The 20492-nt window shown below is 48.0% G+C and overlaps 1 protein-coding gene across 3 annotated transcripts in view; it reads right to left on the minus strand.

Annotated features, from left to right (window-relative positions):
* GNAO1 (G protein subunit alpha o1) overlaps positions 1 to 20077 on the minus strand; it is a 129362-nt gene extending 109285 nt beyond the window's left edge. The window contains exons 1-2 of one of the 3 annotated variants that reach the window (XM_081118194.1): positions 19096 to 20077; positions 18833 to 18875 (exon numbers count right to left, since the gene is read on the minus strand). In XM_081118194.1, the coding sequence (XP_080974320.1) occupies positions 18833 to 18875; positions 19096 to 19213 (161 nt within the window). In that variant the 5' untranslated portion in view covers positions 19214 to 20077. The remainder of the gene's footprint in view (positions 1 to 18832; positions 18876 to 19095) is intronic. The other 2 variants (XM_081118195.1, XM_081118196.1) reach the window with 2 other exon arrangements.
* Positions 20078 to 20492: the final 415 nt, after the last annotated feature.

Raw genomic sequence — 20492 nt, forward strand, 5'->3', positions numbered from 1 at the left:
TGCCTTGAACACTCTTCCCCACTGTACATGGCTGGCTCCCTCACTTCCATCAAGTCTGCTTGATTTCATCTTCTTGGTGTGGCCTTCCCTGACCACTTTTACAAACTGCAACTTCCCCTCCCCATTCCTGACCCCCCTTCCTGCTTTGTTCTCCACAGCATATAGGGGACCTACTATAGGGGACCTACTATAAATTTTACTTATTTGTTTATTGCCCATCTCCCCCCACTAGAATGTAAAAATGCTCCATGAGGGCAGAGATTTGCTCAGTTCCAACACTTAAAACAGTGCTGGGTACACAGTAGGAGCTTAGTAAGGATCTGCAGAGTGAAAAAAAAAATGAATGAGCAATAATGGTGGAAAGCATTTTAACCAAAAGGTTTCAAACACTAGTGTGAGGGTGAGAAACATCTGAAAACAGTCAGATCCACATTCTCTCTTCCCTGAAAGGATCAGTGTGGGTCTTAACCAGAAAGTACCAACTGGGAGTGGCCTGGCTTAGCTCAGTGACCTTAGGTTCTCATGCAGGTGAGCAGATGCCCAGGGTGCCCACCACTGGGGAGGGTTCCTGGGACTGTCCCTGGCTGTCACACAGGGCGGCCCGTACTCTGTGTGGTACCCATGTGTGCCCATGTCATTTTACAGAGCAGGTCCAGCACAGCACTTCTGCTGTAGAGATTTTTCATACCAGCCTTCTTGCTGCTAAAGCCAGCCCAGCATCTTTTGTAACCAATGACAGTACCTCACACTTATCTAGGATCTACTTGTCCAGCAATTTCTGTGAATTGAAACCTTGCCAGGAACCGTGAAGAACAATGAAGAACTCTGAGCACCAGATTGCACAACAATAGCACCTGTCACCATCCCTGACATGTGTAGAGCATTTCATAGTTGTCAGTTCATTTTTACATTCTTAATCCCATGTCATAAACAGGCAGAAATGCAGAAAAGCCCAGGCACTAAAGCACAAACACTCTGGTCTTAGAAAAGAGCCTCAGGCCCTCACTTATATCCTACTTACCCTTGCTTTACACACTATTGTGATAAAGCCGGTCATTTGGTTGTCCAGGCCATTGCAGGTTCAGAGTAGAAGGGAAAGACGCTGGAGGTAAGAACACTGCAAAGGGTAAGATGTGACAGGTGACAGCAAGTGAAGAGAAGGGAAATTACATAAAGCCCATCGAAGCAGAGCTCACTGTATTCCAGGACCGTGAGCGCCAGGAAAGCAGGAGGGCAGCAGGACACAGTCTGCACAGGCTGCCCTTTGTGAAACCGCTGATTTTTACCACAAATAACCAAAAAATGATGACTTGGGGCCATCAGGACAAAGGTTAAACAATGTGTAGGGCATTCAGTTGCGTCTATTAACACCATATGACTACTTTCTTTTGTAAATTTCTTTCCTAGTTTCTAAAACTCTCCCAGAATTGGTAAACAGGGTTTGAAAAGAACATTTACATTTTTTAAAAAAGTAAAACCCACTCTCACAAGTAGCCCTGTGACAGGACTTCCTGGCTTTTCTCAATTGCTAAAGACCTTCCCCCCATCCATTGCCAAGCAGCCCAAGTCTGCACACTCGCATTTCAGGCCCAGGCTGCGATCCAGTTTGTCCCTTCCTTTTTGCCATTACTGCTCATTGTTTAACTCCAGAGCTGCATAATTTACAGTCACCCTGTGAAGGCCGTGTGTTCCAGGGTAGGAAGCTGTCACACTGAATAGAGCACTGCTGGGCTGTGTTCACAAACAGACCACTTCACAATTCCTCTGCACAGCCAGCAAAGGCAAACCTCTTCCTTGCCTGCAGGCAGCTCCTGACAATCACCATCGGCAGAACTGGGGGAAGGGGTGCGGGGAAGGACCGCAACCATAAATTCTCTCCACTCCACTGTACAACAAAGCAGGCTCATAAAATCCCAACGGTGTTTTCAAGTCAGGGCTGAAACAAGATGCCCAGGGCAACTCCTAATTTGGTTCCTAGAATCCAACAAGTTGTGAACAAATTTTCTCTGTTGGGAAGGAACTGTGTAGGGGGTAGGGGTGGAAACTGATCTTGGATGTGGGTGGGAACTTAACCCAAGAGCTGACAATAAGCAGGTCTCCATGAGGCTGAAGATGCTAGCACAGCTTGTCTGCAGCAGCCCTGGGCAGGTCTGGTCCCTGGGAGAGAGCATAGTTGAGGGGTGGAGGTCCAGAGAGATCTGTGGGTGTCTACACTGAATGCAGGTGTACAGACTGGTATATGCATGACAGCAACAGGACTCCTCCAAATCTGGGATGTCCTCTTGGTGATGAGCCAAGAGATGACCCTAAACAAGTGTTTTGGGAAATCTCTCTGAATCTCAATTTCTTCATTTATAATACCAGGATAGCCAATAACCTGATGATGAATTGAGCTGATCATGTATATTAAGCATTTTAAATAACAGGTGTTTAATAAATATTATTGCCTTCTCCCCAGATAGCTTCCCCCAACCCTTCCTGAATATTCTGCCTTGGGAACTTAAGGAGTAAGGGGACCTCATTCATACTCTGTTACCAGGTAGCCATGGGAACCTAGCCAGGCCACTCCCTTCTCTGGGAAATCTACAGCTTAACCATTAAACTTTACACAAAAATTAAGTAAGGTTGACGAATATAAAGTCAATATCCAAAAAACACCAATGTATAATTGTATTTTTATACAGCAGCAACAGATACAAAATGCAATTCACAAAAAGAAGCAATGACAAGACCATTGTAAATATCAAGTAGCTAGCTATAAATCTAACCAAAAAAATGACATTTTCCCCATAAAGATGGGGAAAATTACAAGTATTTTGAAGAGAAATTACAATAACTTGAATAAATGGTGAAACATAACATTATCATGGATCAAGAAGATTCAAGACTTAAAGATGTCAATTCTACCCAAACAGTTTAATGGATCAAAGAAATACTAATCAAAATCCCAATAGGGGTGTGTGTGTGTGTCTGTATGTAACATAAACTGATTCTAACATTTACATGCAAACACAAAGGACTGAGGACAGTCAAAACACTTCTGAAGAAGACCAAGGTGGGGGGTGTTTGTTAAACCAAATATCCAGACATGTTTTAAAGCCATACTAATCAAGACAGTACGGCACTGACATAGGCATACAGAGTCCAGTGGAATGGAAGAGAGAGAGAAGAAACAGGCCCCTGCATATATAAACACTTGACTTAGGACACAGGTGGCTCTCCAGAACAGTGATGCAAAAATGGCCTTTTCAACAAGCAGAGCTGGGACAAATGGGTAACCATTTGGGGGGAAAAATGAAACTGAAACTACTATCTTTTACCACATATAAGAGTCAATTACAGGTGAGTTAAACACCAAAATATGAAATGAAAACAGCCTCAAAGCTTTCGAAGAGGGAAAAAAGGACAGGTTTTGCCATCTCAAGGTAAACAAAGATTTCTTAAATAGAACCAAGAAAGCATTAACCAAAAAGGGAAGACTGAAAAATCTGACTACAGTAAAAAAAGGAACATATTTTTATCACAGTACACCAGTAACAAAGCAAAGAGCTAGAGAATGGGAGGTAGTGTTTATAATAAATACTTTGGGAAAGGATCAGTATCCAGAACATATAAAGAACTCCCACAATTGAGAAAATTACAACTCAAAAAAAGGTGACAAAAGAACAGGTGCTTCACAAAAGAGGAAATCCAATGCCCAATAAATATATAAAAAGCTGTTCACCTCATTAGTAATCTAGAACAGGTAAAGTAAAACCACAATGAGATACTACTACTTACCTATCAGTTTGGCAAAAATTTAAAAGCTTGACAATATCAAATAGGGGCAAGGATTTGGAACGACAGGCATTCTCTGTGCTAGTGTGAGTATAAAAGGGAATAACCACTTTGGAAAATACTGTGGCATTACCTAACACAGTTGAAGATTTCCAGCAATTCCACTTCAAAGAACACTTCACAAATGTGTGTGTCTCGGGACATATCTACATGAGTATGCACAGCAGCATCCTTCATAATAACCCAAACGCGCATCAACAGTACAACAGATAAATAAATTGCAATATACTCGTACATGAATGCCATATGGCAGTGGAGTGAACACTACAGGGTGGGATAAAAGTAGGTTTAGTTGTTCACAGGGAAAATAATACGATAATTAATAAATAACAAAACAAGATAAACTCTGTGTTTCCCGTACTATAAACCTACTTTTGCCCCACCCTAAGAGGATGCATACATAGGGGATCAAGTCTATAGAAAAGCAAGGAAACACCATGAAAGTCAAGGCAGTGGGGAGTGAGGGAGGAAGCTGTGCTCAAGAGGGATATTTAGGGACCTTCTTGGATACTAGCAATGTCCTAGATTTGTACCTAATGATGGTTACATGAGCACCGGCTTTTTAAAACACTTGTTAATCATGTAAGATTAATGCACATTCTGCATGTATATTGATCTATGTTACAACAAAAATGCTTTTTTTGTTGTTAAAAAAAGACAGTTTCAATGTTACCTCAGCACCCTCCACCGCTCAGCTGGCTGTAATGCTTAGGAACTGTAGGGCATCTCCACCCTCAAGGGCAGAGATGGACCCTGTCTTGGCTCACCACTGTATCCTGTGTTGAGCGCATGGTAAGTGCTCCAGAAAAATTTGCTGAATTAATCAATGGCTGCCTTGAAGGATGTGAGTCGGTGAAAGTAATTAGCCCTGAGCCAATCAATTCACAATCAGGAAGAATGTACTGAGCGATGTGATGGAGGGAGAGACACTCCCAGAATCAGAAAAACTGGGACCCAGTTCCTCATGTACTGGCCACATCATCTTAAGTAAATCACTTTTTTCTCTGATGGTAAAAATGATATAAATAGCTACTATTTAGTGAATTTTTAACTGTGCTTTTAGCTGTGTTACTTCCTTTATTCCTCTCATGGTATCTGCAATGTATTTATTTTTCATCTCCTTTTTTTGATTAGGAAACAGGTTCAGAGATTAAATAATATCCCCCAAATCACACCGATAGCCAAAAAAAAAAAGGCAACACCAAGATCTCCAGAATTCATGCTTCTGATACAGTGACGCTGGCCTCTTTTCATCTCAGTTTCTTCCCCTGTAAGACCGGGATGCGGTCACATCTGTGCAGCCTGACACGGCTGTTGTAAGGCTTGAAGGTGACAGTGAATGTAGAAGCAGCTTGTAAGCTTTCAAGCACCGCTCAAATGTAAGGAAGAAATATGTAATAAGCACCTACCATACAAAAGCAGCAGACGGTTTCTACCCACAGTGAGCTTTCGAACCAGTTGTAAAGGAAAGCTATGTAAACAGAAAACTAGGAACACACATCAATAAACTGATTATAGGAAGCCGCCAGGAACAGCACACAGTTCAGGCTGAGCTGTACGACCAGCACTGAGTGGACATACTGCTTGGACTGTGTGATGGTCCCGTTTCCATGCTTATGCCCTGCTGTCCACCTTCTGCACAGCAGTATACAGTTTGATGAGTTTTATTAAACATACACAGTTGTATAACCATCACTACAATTAAGACAATATTTCTATTGCTTCCAAAAGTTCCACTGTGGCCCTTTGTAGTCAATTTCTCTTCCCCACGATCCTTAAGTGATGTGATTTCTGTCCCTATGGTTTTGCTTTTCCCAGAATGCAGAGGGAGCTTTGTAACATATAAGTCAGGCCAAGTTGCCCTCTCCTTCAACCCCGAATGAAACCCAAATGCCTCCCCAGGCCTTGCACCGTGGCTCCTCCCCGCCTCTTTAATCCCATTTCGCATCACTTTTCCTTTCCTATGGTCCAGCCTCCCTGGCCTTCTCTTTGCTCATTTCAGCCTCAGGGCCTTTGCATCTGCGATTCCTGCTTCCTCAGATCCTTCCTGACCCGCCTTCTTATCTCCCATTTCCTCCAACCACTCTCCACTGTGTAAGCCCGATTTCCTCCGTTGGAACACACCGTGATATGAAATGACCTTGCTTAGTCACTCACTTGTTTACTGTCTACCTCCCTTCTCTAAAACTGTAAGGTCCTTGAGGGCAGAGGGGAGGGACTTATTGGTCTTATTAAGAGCTCTAGTCCTAAAAACTTAGAAAGTGCCAACACATGGTCGGTCATTGGTATTCACGGAATGGACAGGTGCCAAAGAAGTTAGGAAATAGTGAGGTCCACATGGTTAAAACTAAGGAAAGGACTCGAGGAAGAAACAGACCTTTATTTTGGACGTGGGGGGAAAGGGGTGGGAGGAATGGCTATGACTCAGAACCAGGGTCTCCCCACTGCCATTCTATCAGACTTTCCCCAAAGTCCCCCACCGATGGGACCACAGAGTGCGCTGGAGACAGAGCAGGTGCTCTCCTGCCCTTGCCCTCTGGTGCCCTCAGGCCTGTTGCTCTCCTGAGGCAGGGCCCTCCAGCTCTTCTTGGCTGGAGCTCCTCCATGTAGCCGAGGTTGTTGTGTCTTTGTGCTCTGGGATCACTTCAGCAATCCTCCCCGAGGAAGAGCAGCACACGATCCTGGTCCTGTAAACCTTGACAGTACTTTACAAGACAAATTCCTACCTTGCAGCGCTCCACACTCTCAGCGGAGAGTACACGTGGATACAGCATGCACTGGTGTCCGCAATTCCCTGAGCTGATGTCCCAGTTTTCTTTCTCAATTAGCACTAGATTTCTGAAAGCTTAATTTTGTTATAATTTATTATCTCAGTTGGGGGTGGCCATGGGAGAAGGCGGGGAATTCCTTTGCCACGAGAACATCTGTTTTGCTGGACAGCAAGATTTAAATGATGACCTCGAGCCTCCTCCTGCTTCCCTGTTCTCCAGCCCCTCTCCCCAGATGGAACTACCTATGAATCTACTGAAGGCAGTTTCCCCTGCTCACCTCCACACTGAGGGGCCCTTTCCCTGGGTCCCCCTTCTCCTTTCCACCTGTGTACTCACCTCAGGGGCACTGACCCACTCTCATGACCCTACCACGCAGGGCAGCTGAGTCCAATTCTCCTTCCAGCCCTGACCTCTCTTCTAAACACAAGAACAACTTCCTGAGAAAACCACTGAACACTGTGAGCATAACACAAAAGTTATCCTGCAAGGACCTGGAATTCGTGCTTGTGGTCTGACTTGCTATCTTCCTCCTGCCACCCCTCTTCTGATCCTGATCTTCCTAACTTGATGACACAACTCCATCGCCAGGTTCAACACTGGGAGGACTTCTCTGATCTCTCTTCTCCATTTTGTTCAACTGGACACCAGGTCTTATGTCTTCTGTCTCCAAAATTTCTCTTCCATCCAACTCCTTATTGACTTTCCTACCAATTTCGTAGTTTAGACTGAAAAAAATCTCTCTGTTCCTAAGCCTCTTCTCTGCTGTCCCTTCTCCAAGTATCTCCGACTTGGCACCCTACTACCCTACCATGGAGTACATCCCTTAGCAAAATGACCAGGGAACCTTACAATTCAGCTCTATTCTTCCTTTCCAATCACTTCTCCTCATATTCCCACAAATTCCCAACCCTTCGGTCACAGAGGGCTGCCCACTACTGCCTGACGGTGCAAGCGTGTTGGTGTCCTACTTTGTGCTTTAGCTCATACTGGTTCTCCCTAGGCGGCCTTGCCCTTTTCATCAGGATGATTCTGGTTGTAAAGGAGAGAATTCCAGCTGAAATATGTTTATGTAAAAGAAGAGATTTATTGATTCACATAAGTGTCCAGTCCATAGAGCCAGCACCAGTGATTACAATAATGTCACCAGATGTCCTTCTGCTTCCTCTCTCTCTTTCTCTCCCCTCCCCGTTCCCTCCCCATTCCAATCTCTCAAAGCCTCAGTCTCTCCCACGATAAGCAAGCTTCCTCCTCGCAAAGAGCAGTGGAGATGTGGAAACACGGCCACAGACAGCTCCAGGCTTCCACCATCCCAGCCCAGCGAGGACATTGCTGGGATCCCAGACAAAGCGTTTCTTCTCATAGCAACTACACAATCCCAGAGAAGACTCTCACTGGCCTGGGCCATCCCATCCCTGGGCCAACCCCAGGGGCCAGGAGAAGAGGGTATTGTGAATGGCAAGGCCTGAGGCACACCGCTTCCATCTTCTAGCGGCAGGGGACAGCCTAAATGGGTGAGGCCAGGCAGTGTATGACAATGGTGTCCACTGACCTGCAGTCCCCACCTTGCTGCCCCAGGCGTGAGCCTGAGCGCTTGTGCAAATTAAGTTCAGCCACTGCCTCTTCCCTACCCAATGGCCCCGATTGGTCTCCTCCAAATGATTCAACTCTCTGAGGGCAGGAGCCGCGTAAGGCCTTGCCCAAAAGTGTGACCACGGACATTTTTCACAGCCTGCAATTACTACGTCCAATTATTTGTTAACGAAGTTATTGCCTGAGTCCCCTGGGACACGACCGGCTCACCACCGAATCTCTAAGCACCTAGAACAGCGCCCAACACAGGTGCTAGATAAACACTGGGTAAATGAATAAATCAGGAGTTTGAATGGAAAAGATTATCAGTCTTTGGTGTGCCGGTAAATAGGCACAGCTGCTTTGTAATTCCTCCCAATTCACAGAGAAAAAGAAATGACAAGGCAGGAACTCCTTCAACGTCTTGTCTCCACCATCCCACCCGAGATCTCTCCACTCCCATGCTTCCCATGCTTCCTGCGCTCCTGGCAGCCTCAGGGAAGATGCCATTCAGGTCCAGGTCAAGCCGCTGTCAGTATCTGCACCTCTCTCCCCATCTCTGGGGGGCTCTACCCCTTCTACCACTTGCTCTCCTCTACCTCCAGTATCTCCTCCCTCCATCGGGCTCTTTCCTTACAGCGTCTTAATGGATCCAGGTTCCTCCCTGATAGCCAAATTAACAATAAAAATAAAACCCTCCCTGAACCTAATACCTCCCTTTTTCTCCCTCCCCAGCTCCCCTTCTTTCTACAGCCCAGGCTGCTTTTCCAGGGACCTCCAATGAAGGCCTCTGTTTCTCAGTCCCACTCAGAGCTTCAGTCCCACTGCAATTTGGCTTCTCTGCCACCATTCCACTGGAACTGCTCTTGCCAAGGTCACCAACAACTTTCCAGACCCAGCGGACACTGGCCAGTCCTCCTCTCATTGGACTACTGCAGTATCTGACTCAACTAACCACTTCCTTGCCTTCTTGAATTTCTCTCCTTCCTTGGCTTTCATGAGACTGCTCTACCTTGGGTTTTCTTTCCATCTCTCAGATCGCTCCCTCTCAGTTTCCCTCACAGGCCCTTCTTCCTGAAAGATTCTCATTTCTTGGAGCTGGGGGGTGGTGTGTGTGTGTATGTGTATCTGTGTGTGTGCCCATGTGTTGGGGGATGCATCTTCTGCCTTCTCTCCCCTTCTCACTCAGCCTGGTGACATTTCCAGCGTCCAGGGATGGCTCTCACTGCTCACGAGCCCCACAGAATTCCAAAGTGACCCTTCTCCCCAGGTGTGTCCTGTCTCCTAATCCACATATCCAGTTGCCTGCCAGGAATCTGTGCTTGGATGATTCACAAGAATCATCAACATGACCAAACTAGGTCATTGTTTTTCTCCCCAAGTTGTCCCTCTTCTTCCTTTGTTTTTCCGATGTCAGGGAAATGCACTGCCATCCCACCAGTGGCCCAAACCAAGAATCCTGGACTCATTTTTGTCTACATCTTTGACAGCTTGGTTCCCCCTCAATGCCCTTCCAATTTATCATCAAATGAGTTCAATTATCCCACTACCCAAATATTTCTTAAATCTGACTCCTTTTCCCACCCATACTACTACTGCTTTAATTCAGTTCTTAATCTTTTCCCAACCGGACCACAGACATAACTTTCTATCTGGTCTCCCAACCTCCAGACCTGACTCCCTGGTCTAGTCCACATAGGAAATCTTTCTAAAGTGCAGACAGATCCTACCACTCATTATTTAAAAAGCCTCCAATCTAATTATACAAAGAATAAAATCCAGAGCCCTTAGCACAATAGTGAAGGCCTCTCATGATCTGATCTGTCTTATCTTTCACCCTTCACCTCTCAGCACTCCTTTTACATACTGTACTCTGAATCAAACCAGATTATTTTACATTCCCGCATGTTCCACATGGTGACGTGTATTAGTGCCTTTGCACATGCTGGTCCCTCTGTCTGAAATTCCTTTGTTCCACCTGGTTAACTACCACTTGTTTTTAAGACTCAGCCCACATGTCTCTTTCTCTTGGCCAACTCTAAGCTTCCTGCCTAGAGAAGGTGCCCTCTGTTCTCCCACAGCTTCATGGCACTTCCTGCCCTGAGTGTAAGCATCATTTACATGTAGCTTCCTTTAGGCTGCATTCCTCTAGCACAGGGACTGAAACTTTCCTCTCTACCTCCAGGACATCATGTATGACCAGCACCCAGCTGGCACTCAGTAAATGTTTATGGATGGACAGATGGATTGATGGATCGAGAGTTGAGTTGCATGGATGGATATCTTACTATCCTGTCTTTCCCAAGTCTTCTCCAAGCCACCTGCTTCCACCAAAGCCAGAGCCTTCAGTGGCAGCTTCTCTCTGTTGCCACCTACAAATGGGCCACACCTCTGAGGCAGGAATAGAAAATGATTTCAGGAACTGTCCAGAGGGTGGTTAGGGAACACTCTGGTGTCAGAATCAATGTGATACATGATGATGACCACCACTTCCACTTCCAGAAGGAACCCAGCACCAACTAAACACTTGTTATTCTCAGCTACCAACCTCAACCAAGGCTAGTGCCATCCCACTGGCTCACGCACCATTGCCCACACTAGTGGTGGTCCAGGAAGAACTGTGTGGGGTTAGAATGGAAAGGACATAAATTTTGGAATTAGACAAATTGTGACCTCAATGCACTGCTGTCACTGACTATGCTTTGTGACCCTAAGCAAGCTACTTAACTTCTCTGAGCCCCACTCCCTCATCCATAAGATGGAGCTGATGACTGTATGTCCTCATAGGTTGGTGTGATAAAACAAGTGGGGATGATGGGTTGGCTTGAAAATGATGACCACAGCCTATGATCGTCAAAGGCTTTTGGTATTATTATTCTGGCTCATGTAGAAATGAGTCTGCATTCCTGGTGGATGTCATTTCTTTCTCTCTTCTCTTCAACTAACATTTATGAAGTACCTCTTTTGTGCCAGACATTGGGCTCAGTGCTGTATTATGAGCAAAAATAAGTCCTCATTCCTACTTCAGAGAGCCCTGGTTGGGAGGGGGCACCCAGACTAGCAAGGGAGACAGGCACATAAACACCTAGTTAACTTACAAGGTTAATAAATGTAGTGCTCTGGGACCCTGGAGGCAGGTAATCCAGGGTTGATTTTGCTGCATGGGGATTTTACTGCTGTTGGCTAAGACACAGGCAGAATCCAGGGTAAATCCTTGACCATGGAGTCCTTTCCTTATATTTCCTTATATATCCTACCCTTACATATCCCCTTTTCTCTTTCCTCCCTTTTTCGGTTGAGTCGGGGGACAAATTCAGGGCACTGACTATTAGCCTTGCAGGATTTTATTTTACTTTAATTTTTGGTGCTATGAAAAGCACCATGTTTTTCCTCATCTCTGTAAAGAAAATTAGAACTAAAGATGGCTCAGAGATAAAAGCTGTGGGTGGTAAATACTCCCACAGTCCTCCCTGCATTTCAGGCTTCCAGGTTTCTCTCTGCCTTTACTGTGCCTTAGAGCTAGAAACCTGCCTGAGACATTCTAGGGTGAAAGCCCACATCCTAATTGAGAGATGGATTAGGGGGCTAAATGACCTGCTCAAAGTCAAATTAGAGAATAAGTGAAAATTAAAACATGGTCCTCCTGACCCCACCCCTTTTCACAGGTCTGCACTCTCTCAAGCCCCTGGGTCTTAGGCATCTGAGTTCAGCGAGTTCCTTCATCTGCAGCCATCCTGGTGGAAGCCAGGGCTGTCTCCATTTCTAGGCGTTCTGGAAGCCACACACAAACTTCTTCTTCTGACATCTCTGGATCTCTGCCCCCAGAAACATCCTGTTTCTTACTAACAGGGTACTTTCAGATCCTCCTCTGGTTTGAGAGCCACGTCTGCATGAAAAGTTTGGTTAGAAGTGGTTTTCTCAAAATGCCTCTCGGAACTATGACTTTCCTGGCTGACAAAGCTTTGTGGTTGAGGCTGCTATTGTGCAATTATCTTGGCCTTAAAGAAGCTTCCATAGGTCCCCTACACCCACAGGATGGAACCATAATCGATGCTTTCATATTCAAAATCCTGCACCAGAGACCTTGAAGACCCTGAAAATGAAGATAATTCCCAAATTCGTAGACCACTTAGAATAGGAAAGGAGCTTGGGGTAGCCCTGGTCCAACTTTTTAAGAAACAGAGACCTCCGAGAGGCAGGGGCAGAGCCACTTCTCTTGACTCCAGGTCCAGTGCTCTTTCCCACTCTTTGTACTATCACTCCAGCCTCTTGGGCTGAAGCAGCTGCGCCATCAAAAATGTCACATCAGTTATGACAACACAGTTTGTTATATAACTAGCGCTGCAGAGCAGGCAAGGGGAAGAAGCCATGAGCATGATCCACAGTGCCCCCCTCCTGGCTGTCAGGGCAGCTAAGTCCCCACACACTGGAGAAGGAACTCTGTATGGGAAGGGAACACCCGCTAATCAATCAAAGGCATGAAAACTAGAGCTGACATTTGTATGACTTCTGAAAACTGTTATAAGGGCATTTCATATATTACATCATCTAATGCTCATAACAACCCTATTAGGTAGTTATATTATCAGTCCCATTTTATAGGCAAAGAAACTGAGGCACAAAAAGATAAGTGTCATGTTTAAGGTCACACATCTAGTTAGTGGTAGAGCCGAGATTTGAAGCCAGGCAGCTTGGTAACAGAGTCCATGCTCTTAATCACCTCTCAAGTTTAGAGAAGCATGCTAAACTGCTTCTCTAAATGAGAAACTACCTATTTCTTTGAACTAGTAACAGGCCACTATTCCTTCCTCTCCTTCCCCTATGTGCTGATGACTGATTTGTTGGATGCTTTCTTTTCTAACCACTACTGTGCATAAATGAGAATAAAATAAGGAAATGATACAAATTTGAACAAATCCTTAGAATGGAACACCTTCAAGCTTTTATGCTGATGCCATCAGTAAGAAAGTGGGGTGAAGTGCCCCTCTCAGCATCTGCTGTTGAAAAATCCATGTGGCATGTGTACACACACATATATTTACTTTTCTTTCAAAATCGAAAATTGTTCATTGCTAGGTCAAATTTGGGGCTAACCCTTTCCAATATGCTCTTTTCAGTTTGAAATCATCCCCTCACCAGCTTGTCTATTGTCTTTCAGCTCAAGATGTGCTCTTGTGATAAAGGCCTGTCTTGCTTCATGAGAAATGAGACTAAAAACACCCTGCATCCAGATGGACTGAGCACAGGTCAGAAAACAGGACCTTATTCTATTGATATTAACTCTTCAGTGTTAAAGGAGATAGGGTGCTGGGAGCAGCTGCAAAACATGAGTGATCCTGCCCTATCTTTAGCAGATGTGGCATGCTAAGAAACACAACACAATCTGAGGAGTTCCTGTGCTAAAGAAACAAGAGTACTGATTCTGGGTGCAGTAAATCTAATCTACCCCACACAGAGAGAACAGAAATTCTGGATTCCTTTCGAGTCATGCCAATCCCCCATCCAGCCTCATCCATTTAATCTAATCAGCAACAGCGCTTTCAACAAGCAGACAGGTTCTGTTTCAGAATCCAACAGGTAACCGAGGCTCAAGAATTCCATAGCTGATTCCTCAGGAGATCAGGTGGACTGTTTGTTACTCTTCTGGCATGAAGGTCTGCTGGTATTTACAGCTCAGTGAACAGTAAGGAGGGAGAGAGCACCATCCATCAGCAAAGGAGAACTCATCTGCTACTTGATCTGACATTCTGTTCGCGCTCACGCTGTCTCCAGAGAGCAAGGTGCATCCATTTGAATAAACATGGAGACAGGAGGAAGGGAGGGGAGCAAAGCAGCCAAGAGGATGATTGCAGAAATAACAAGTCCACAGATCTAGAAGAGTGGCTCTCAGAGGAGCGCTGCCTCCACACGGGACCCTTTGGGGATGTGCGGGAAATGCCCTTTTAGACAGCTGCACTTCACAGAGTAATGGCTGCAAGATGCCATCCGCCCCACTCATGCCTACCACTTAGTGGGTGCTGAACAGGGGTGTGTTGAATGAACACAGGCTTGCCCAAAACCCAAGCCAAACAGTAGACAACCTAATTACAATACCAGGGTGAGCTGGTAGGAGAAAACCACCAGCTTCTAGCAGCAGGTGACATCTTAAGACTCCCTTTCCTGGCAGGGTAAGGTCTGTCCTCAGAATCATATCTCACTATAAGGGCTGGGATATTTGTACGAGCAGGACATCTTTGTCAGGCAAATCCTAAAATCTGTTTTGCCATGGCACTGAGCAGGCACCTTGGGAATGAGCACATATCCAAAGCACTCTGTTTACTGTGTCCATTCATGTAAACCATAGCAGCTAGGAGGCCAGGCCTCACTGTCACTTTCGAACACTCTATCTTCCAAAAAATCCACTTAGTGCTCCAGAGGCAGATAGCCTGGATGTGACATCACAGAAAACTCAACACCTCAAATGAGGGCAAACTGTGGTGCCCATGGCAACTCCACAGTTCATTTTACATTTTCATCAGGTAGACGGCCAAACAGCAGTTGTTACTATTTGTTCAGAATGGGAAGTCACTTAAAGTGGTATTCTGTTGATTTCATACTTCATAAAATATAATTCTTGAAGAGATTTCTTTGTAAAGGTTTTGGTAATTAAATTAAATGAACTATCTTAAAATCTGGATTACTCTTAATAACTAAAAGAGTCCCAGTGATTACAAAAAATGGTGAGGTTGACCCTGGCTGGTGTGGCTGGGTTAGCTGCAGCATTGTCCTGTGCACCGAAGGGTCGTGGGTTCAGTTCTCAGCCAGGGCACATGCATGGGTTGTGGGTTTAGTTCCCAGTTGGGGAACATAAGGGAGGCGACTTTCAATGTTTCTCTCTCTCTCTCTCTCCTCCTTCTCCTTCCCCTCTCTCTCTAAAATCAATTAAATAAAAACATATTTTTTGAAAAGGTAAGGTTGTATCACAGGTGAGTCCACAACCTACAAGTAAGCAAAATTATTTAAAATGCCACACATAAATAGGACACTGATTATTCATGGTATGTGTGAAATTAATATTCGTGCTATTTCAATGATCAGTGTTTATATCTCAGTACTGAAATGTTTTTGACTGTCTGACATAGAGCTCCCAAACACTAGTTCACAATCACATACACAAATTCAAAAAAATCCAGAAAGCTGTGTTCAAATGAAAGTTTTAATAAAGTATTAAGAATCAGGCTTTCAAAGGGACAGTCTAATCTATGATATCTCTTAAGTGGATGCAAGTTTCCCATTACAACATGTATCAAGCAGAATAATTTCAAAGGCCGGTCTCCCTGCAATGTTCCTAGGGTGATGCAGGTGTTGGCACTTTGTTGTAAGTGGCATGTGCCAATCAGTCCTTTATCATACAACTTCAGATATTACAGGCATACATGGAAGCCTATTCCTTCTTCTAATTAGCACATCACAACATGGATGACAATACAGCCTGACTGGAATGGCTCTTTGCTCTTCTGGAAATGCTGATTAAAAAGATCTGGAGAGGTCTGAATATTCAAAGTCCTCCTCTCAATCCAACAGGCAGAGCTATTAAACTGCAGTCCGCATTAAGAAATCATCAAGTCCTCACAGGATGTCACCCATGGAGGACTCTCTAATTTCATCTGCCCATGCAAAATAAAACAGCAATCTAATTAACTCAGACGTATGGGCTGATAGGTTGGTCACCAATCGTATTGCACAGGCAAGTCTGAAACTGCTTTCTGTATAAATGCCACCAGATTTTGAGACCCAGCCCCACCCACAGTACAATTCTCTTGGTTTAAGTGACTCTCAGCCAAGTAGTGATCAGGAAAATTGTCTTTGCAAGGGAGGATTCAAAAGAATTTGTCACCAGGATACAGTGACACCAATCCCACATTTTGTGGCTAATAAAACAAGTCCTGCATCTAGCTTGGCACACTGCCCTGATCTGATTTATTTCCAGCCAAGCTGGAGGACGTACAGAAAAGGCTGCCATTCATGAATGCTTCAGGACAGGCCACCAGGGTCCCTCGGAGCAAAATCTACATGGGCCAGAAATCTCTCTGACTGACCTTTTGACCAAACCTCGCCTATTTCCTAAAGAGAGTTGGTGTATTTTTTTAAAAATACATAGTTTTACCTACAAAAATCTGTTTTTCCTGAAATTTTTCTCCCAAAAGATGTCCTATATGGATGACAAAAGGGGGGAGTTCAGGGAAAACAGAAGAAATGCTCAGATATCCGATTTAACCACCTCAAACATCAAAAGCTTGGTGTGCCCCCTCTTAGTGTAACCAAATATGAGACACGTAAGACTTCCCCGGGAAAGTCTACATTTAAGTCTACATAAGAGCCTTCATTTAGGATTTCCTGCCCCGGTACATAATTAGGAATTTTCATTCTAAAATGGCACACCTATCTCCTCAGAGAGCTCTGCTCTCTTTGAATAAAAAAGGCTAGCTGCCCTTTGGGGGACTCAGTGTATATTTTTAAACTTCTTATTATACCAACCTAATTTATGGGGCATGTTTAGGAAAAGCAGGTAAGGAGCTGACTTGGTAGATGCAAAGTTAACCTGCGGACTCCAGCGCACCACCTTTCTGCCCCCCCCCCGAGCACTTCCGAATGCCTTCGATCCCAAACGAAGCAGCTCGGCTCTCTCCGCCCGGCCCCCCGACTCGATTCCGAACGCTGACGAGTCCCTCCGAGCCCCGCACCCAGCCCGCGCCGAGCCTTGCCGAGCACCGCCGAGCCGAGCCCCATCGACTTTTCCGGCCTCGGCTGGGCGCTGTCCACCACTCGCAACGCCTGAAACCTCACCCAGCTCCGGTGGCTGGGGCTTCGACAGGGCTCTGAGCCCGCCGCTGCGGATCACAGACTTCTGAAGTTTGCAAATATCCCCCTTAGAGAGAGAGGGGTGGCTCCGCTCGCATTTACCGCCCTGCAAGGGCTCCCGGCAGATGCAACATGCACCTTGTTGCAAGGAGCAATTCCCCAGGCCCCGCCTCCCCATCCATTTGGGTTGCACAAGCTCCAGAGAAGCCCCAGGCCAAATTACCCGCGGCTCAGAGGGGTGCGGCGAGCCGAGGGGGCCTTTGCACAGAAAGTCCCAGGCGCCTCTCGAACAAAAATAAGAACATGTCAAGCAGACGGGGAAAATTGTCTCCAAGTCGCTACTCCCTACCATCATGGCGCCGCCTAGAACCCGCTTGTCATGCCTGTTACACATGCAAGAATTTTTGCATCTTGTTTCTGAAACCGCAAGCACGCTTCGTCTCCCACCCACCTTTCCACGAAAGGGGTTTTTATTTTCCATTGTTTTCCTACGGGATGCAATTACTTCGGCTATCCTGTCAAGTTGAAAAATAATCATTTTTGTTTACTGCACAGCAACCCCTAATTAGGAGCTGTGTGTGCACGAAGGTGTCACAGCAAAGCGACGTGGAATCCTCGCTAAATGGTCTTAACGAACTCCTCCATCCGGAACCGACAGCTCAACGAAAGCAGCAGGGCCGGGAGCCTGGAAGGGGGACCCCTTCCCCACAGGCCACCCCCTCCCCAAGCAAGCGGTCTGTGGGCTCGCCAGGAACTGCCGAGTTGATGGGGCAAGAAGCGAGCCGAGAGTGGGAAGGAGGGGCCAGGCTCCTCACTGAGAAAGTGCGGAAGGGAAGGAATATCCCATTTTGTTTTAATTTTCCACCATCACTCAAATCCACCCCCAGTTAATTAGGAGGGGAAACTGATATCCAAGGCAGAAGGGGGCGGTGGCAAGTGGGGCCTGAAATCCGCATTGTAGGTAGATTACATGGAACATGGCCTTTGCAGAGTGTAAATAAATACATTGATAAAGGCCACAGAGTGAAGGAAAACTGCCTGTGTCAGGACAGCAAACGCTGGGAGAGTGGGGGAGGAAGGGGGGCAGCAAGGGGCGGGCATTCGGCCTCGCAGCCAGCGTCCCCTTTCCACCTCTGCCTTGCACACACAGCGATGCCGGGCACATCCACTTGGAAACCCACGCGCCCCTTCCCCTGACCCTCATTCTCGGGGGGGGGGGCGGAGAGGGGGGGCAGAAACCACAACCTCCACTTCAGCACCAAATCCACGAACAGCAGACACTCGATCCTTCATCCCAGTGATCTAGGGCTGGGTCCCCTCCATGTTTTAGCCAAGTTCAAAATCACTGCCCCAGCAGAAGAGCAGAGGAAATGGGATTATGGATGTCGGGTGCGGGGAGGGGGGAGGGAGGAGGAGTGAGAGACAGAATGAGACAGAGACACGGAGACAGAAATGGAGGCAGTGATACCCACGAAACACCCCACAAGCAAGAGTAATGATCATAATCATGCCAATAGTGTGATGTTCTGATCAATATGGCGGACACTGTCATTCATACAACTAAAGGCTCTCCCGTGCCTCCCCCGCCCTCCCCAGAAAACACCCACCCAGGGAGTTGGGGTGAGGGACCCAGAACCAACGTAGGGAGTGGGGGAGGGGAGTCGAATCCAGGTGTGTGTGTGTGTGTGTGTGTGTGTGTGTGTGTACGAATTAAAAACCGGGCCTGGAGAGCAATGTAGAGAGAGCAAGGTAATACAAAAGATAAAAAAATTATTCTTAATAAAAGTACAAATCCCAATGCCACAGGGACTTACTTCATCTGCTTCACAATGGTGCTTTTTCCCGATTCTCCAGCCCCTGTTGGGACAGACAGGGGGGGAAACTGGTGAGTGTCAGTTCACGGGAAAGGGGTAGAGGGTAGGATGGTAAGGCATGCGAGAGGGTGGGCGATCTTGGCACATGGTTGATGCCAACTCGGGGACCAGGTCTCGCCGAGCGCGAATGGAGTGGGGGAGCTGGCGAAGGGGGGTGCGGAGTGGCCGGGGTCGGGGGATGGGGGTGGCAGCCCGGTCCTTACCCAGCAGGAGTAATTTCACGTCTTTGGCGGCGCTGATGCCATCCTCTTTGAGGTTTTTCTCAATCGCCTTGCTCCGCTCCAGGGCGGCTCTCTCCTCTGCGCTCAGAGTACATCCCATGGTGGCCCCTTCCCTGCCACAGCCCGCACGACTCGGCTGGCACGGTTCCCCGGCTCGGCGCGCCCCCCACCCCCCCAAAGAGCAGAGCCTGGGCTCAAAGGGGGAAAAAAATCACGATATCCTCCCTTTGGCTGAAAACAAAAATGTCGGGAAACCAGAGCCCCCCCAAAAGACAGCCGCTAACAAGATTCTAGCAGCAGAGACTCGCGGCAGCTGGCGGGGCTCTGGGGGTGTCGAGGCGAGGGTGGCCGGGGTCTGGGGCTCGGGAGCCGAGGCAGAAGGCGCCCGCGGTCCGAGGAGGCGCAGGCTGCAGGCACTGAGGCTTGTGCACGACCCAAAATAAATAAAATAATAGTCGAGGCAGGAGCCGCAGCCGGAGCCGGCGGAGGGTGGGGTGGGGGGCAGGGTGGGTCCTTCTGCCGCTGCTGCCGGAGGAGGAGGCGGCGGCGGCGGCGGCGGCGGCGGCGGCGCGGGGTGTGGAGGGAGTGAGTTAGGGGGTGCAGCTAGTGCATGTGCATCGCCGATCCTCAGCCGTCGGTGCGTCCGCGGCGCCTTCGCCGACCCCCGCGCGCTGGGCAGGGCTGGGCAGGGGGCCGGCCCGGGGACAGGTCTCTAGCGGGAGGCGGCGTCGCTGTCTCCCAGAGCGCGCATCGCTCGGCGGAGCCTACCGAAGACGGGAGAGCGCGAGGGAGCCGCGGGCAGCGGGAGCTCGAAGGGGAGAGAGGGAGCCAGAGAGAGGCTGGGAGGGAGGGGAGGAAAAAAGGGAGGGCTAGCGAGCGCGCGCCACAGCCCGGGCGGGGGAGGGGGCGAGCGCAGCGCGCGAGTGCGCCAGCGGCTCTGCGCACCCCGCACCGCCGATCGCCCGCTGACGTCAGCAGAGCCGGGCGCCGGGCCCCCGGGACCGGGAGGGGCGGGGCAGGGGAGGTGCGCGCGCCCGGGCTCGCGTCAGCTGGCGGCGGCGCGCGCGCGCGGCCTCCTCACCCCCAGCGCGCGCGCCCCCACCGCTTCCCCTGGGCCCGAGGCTCCCGGGGTGGGCGCGTGCGGGCCCCGGCGGGGGCGGGGCCTGGGCTCGGGCGTGCGCCGGGGCCCCGCCCCGCCCTGCGCTCCGGCTGCGGGGGCCTCCTTGTCAATGAGAGCGCAGGGCTGGGCCGCCCTCGGCGGTCAGGTGGGCCTCCGGGCTCGCGCCCCGCGCCGACTCTGTCGTTCTCCGGCTTCCTCTCCATCTTGGCTCCAGCGGCTCGCTCCCTTGGTTGCTCTGCTGCTGCTGGGGCCATAGCAG

The sequence above is a fragment of the Miniopterus schreibersii genome (genome assembly GCF_964146895.1).
Source record: "Miniopterus schreibersii genome assembly, chromosome: 18".
In the NCBI taxonomy this organism is placed as follows: domain Eukaryota; kingdom Metazoa; phylum Chordata; class Mammalia; order Chiroptera; family Miniopteridae; genus Miniopterus; species Miniopterus schreibersii.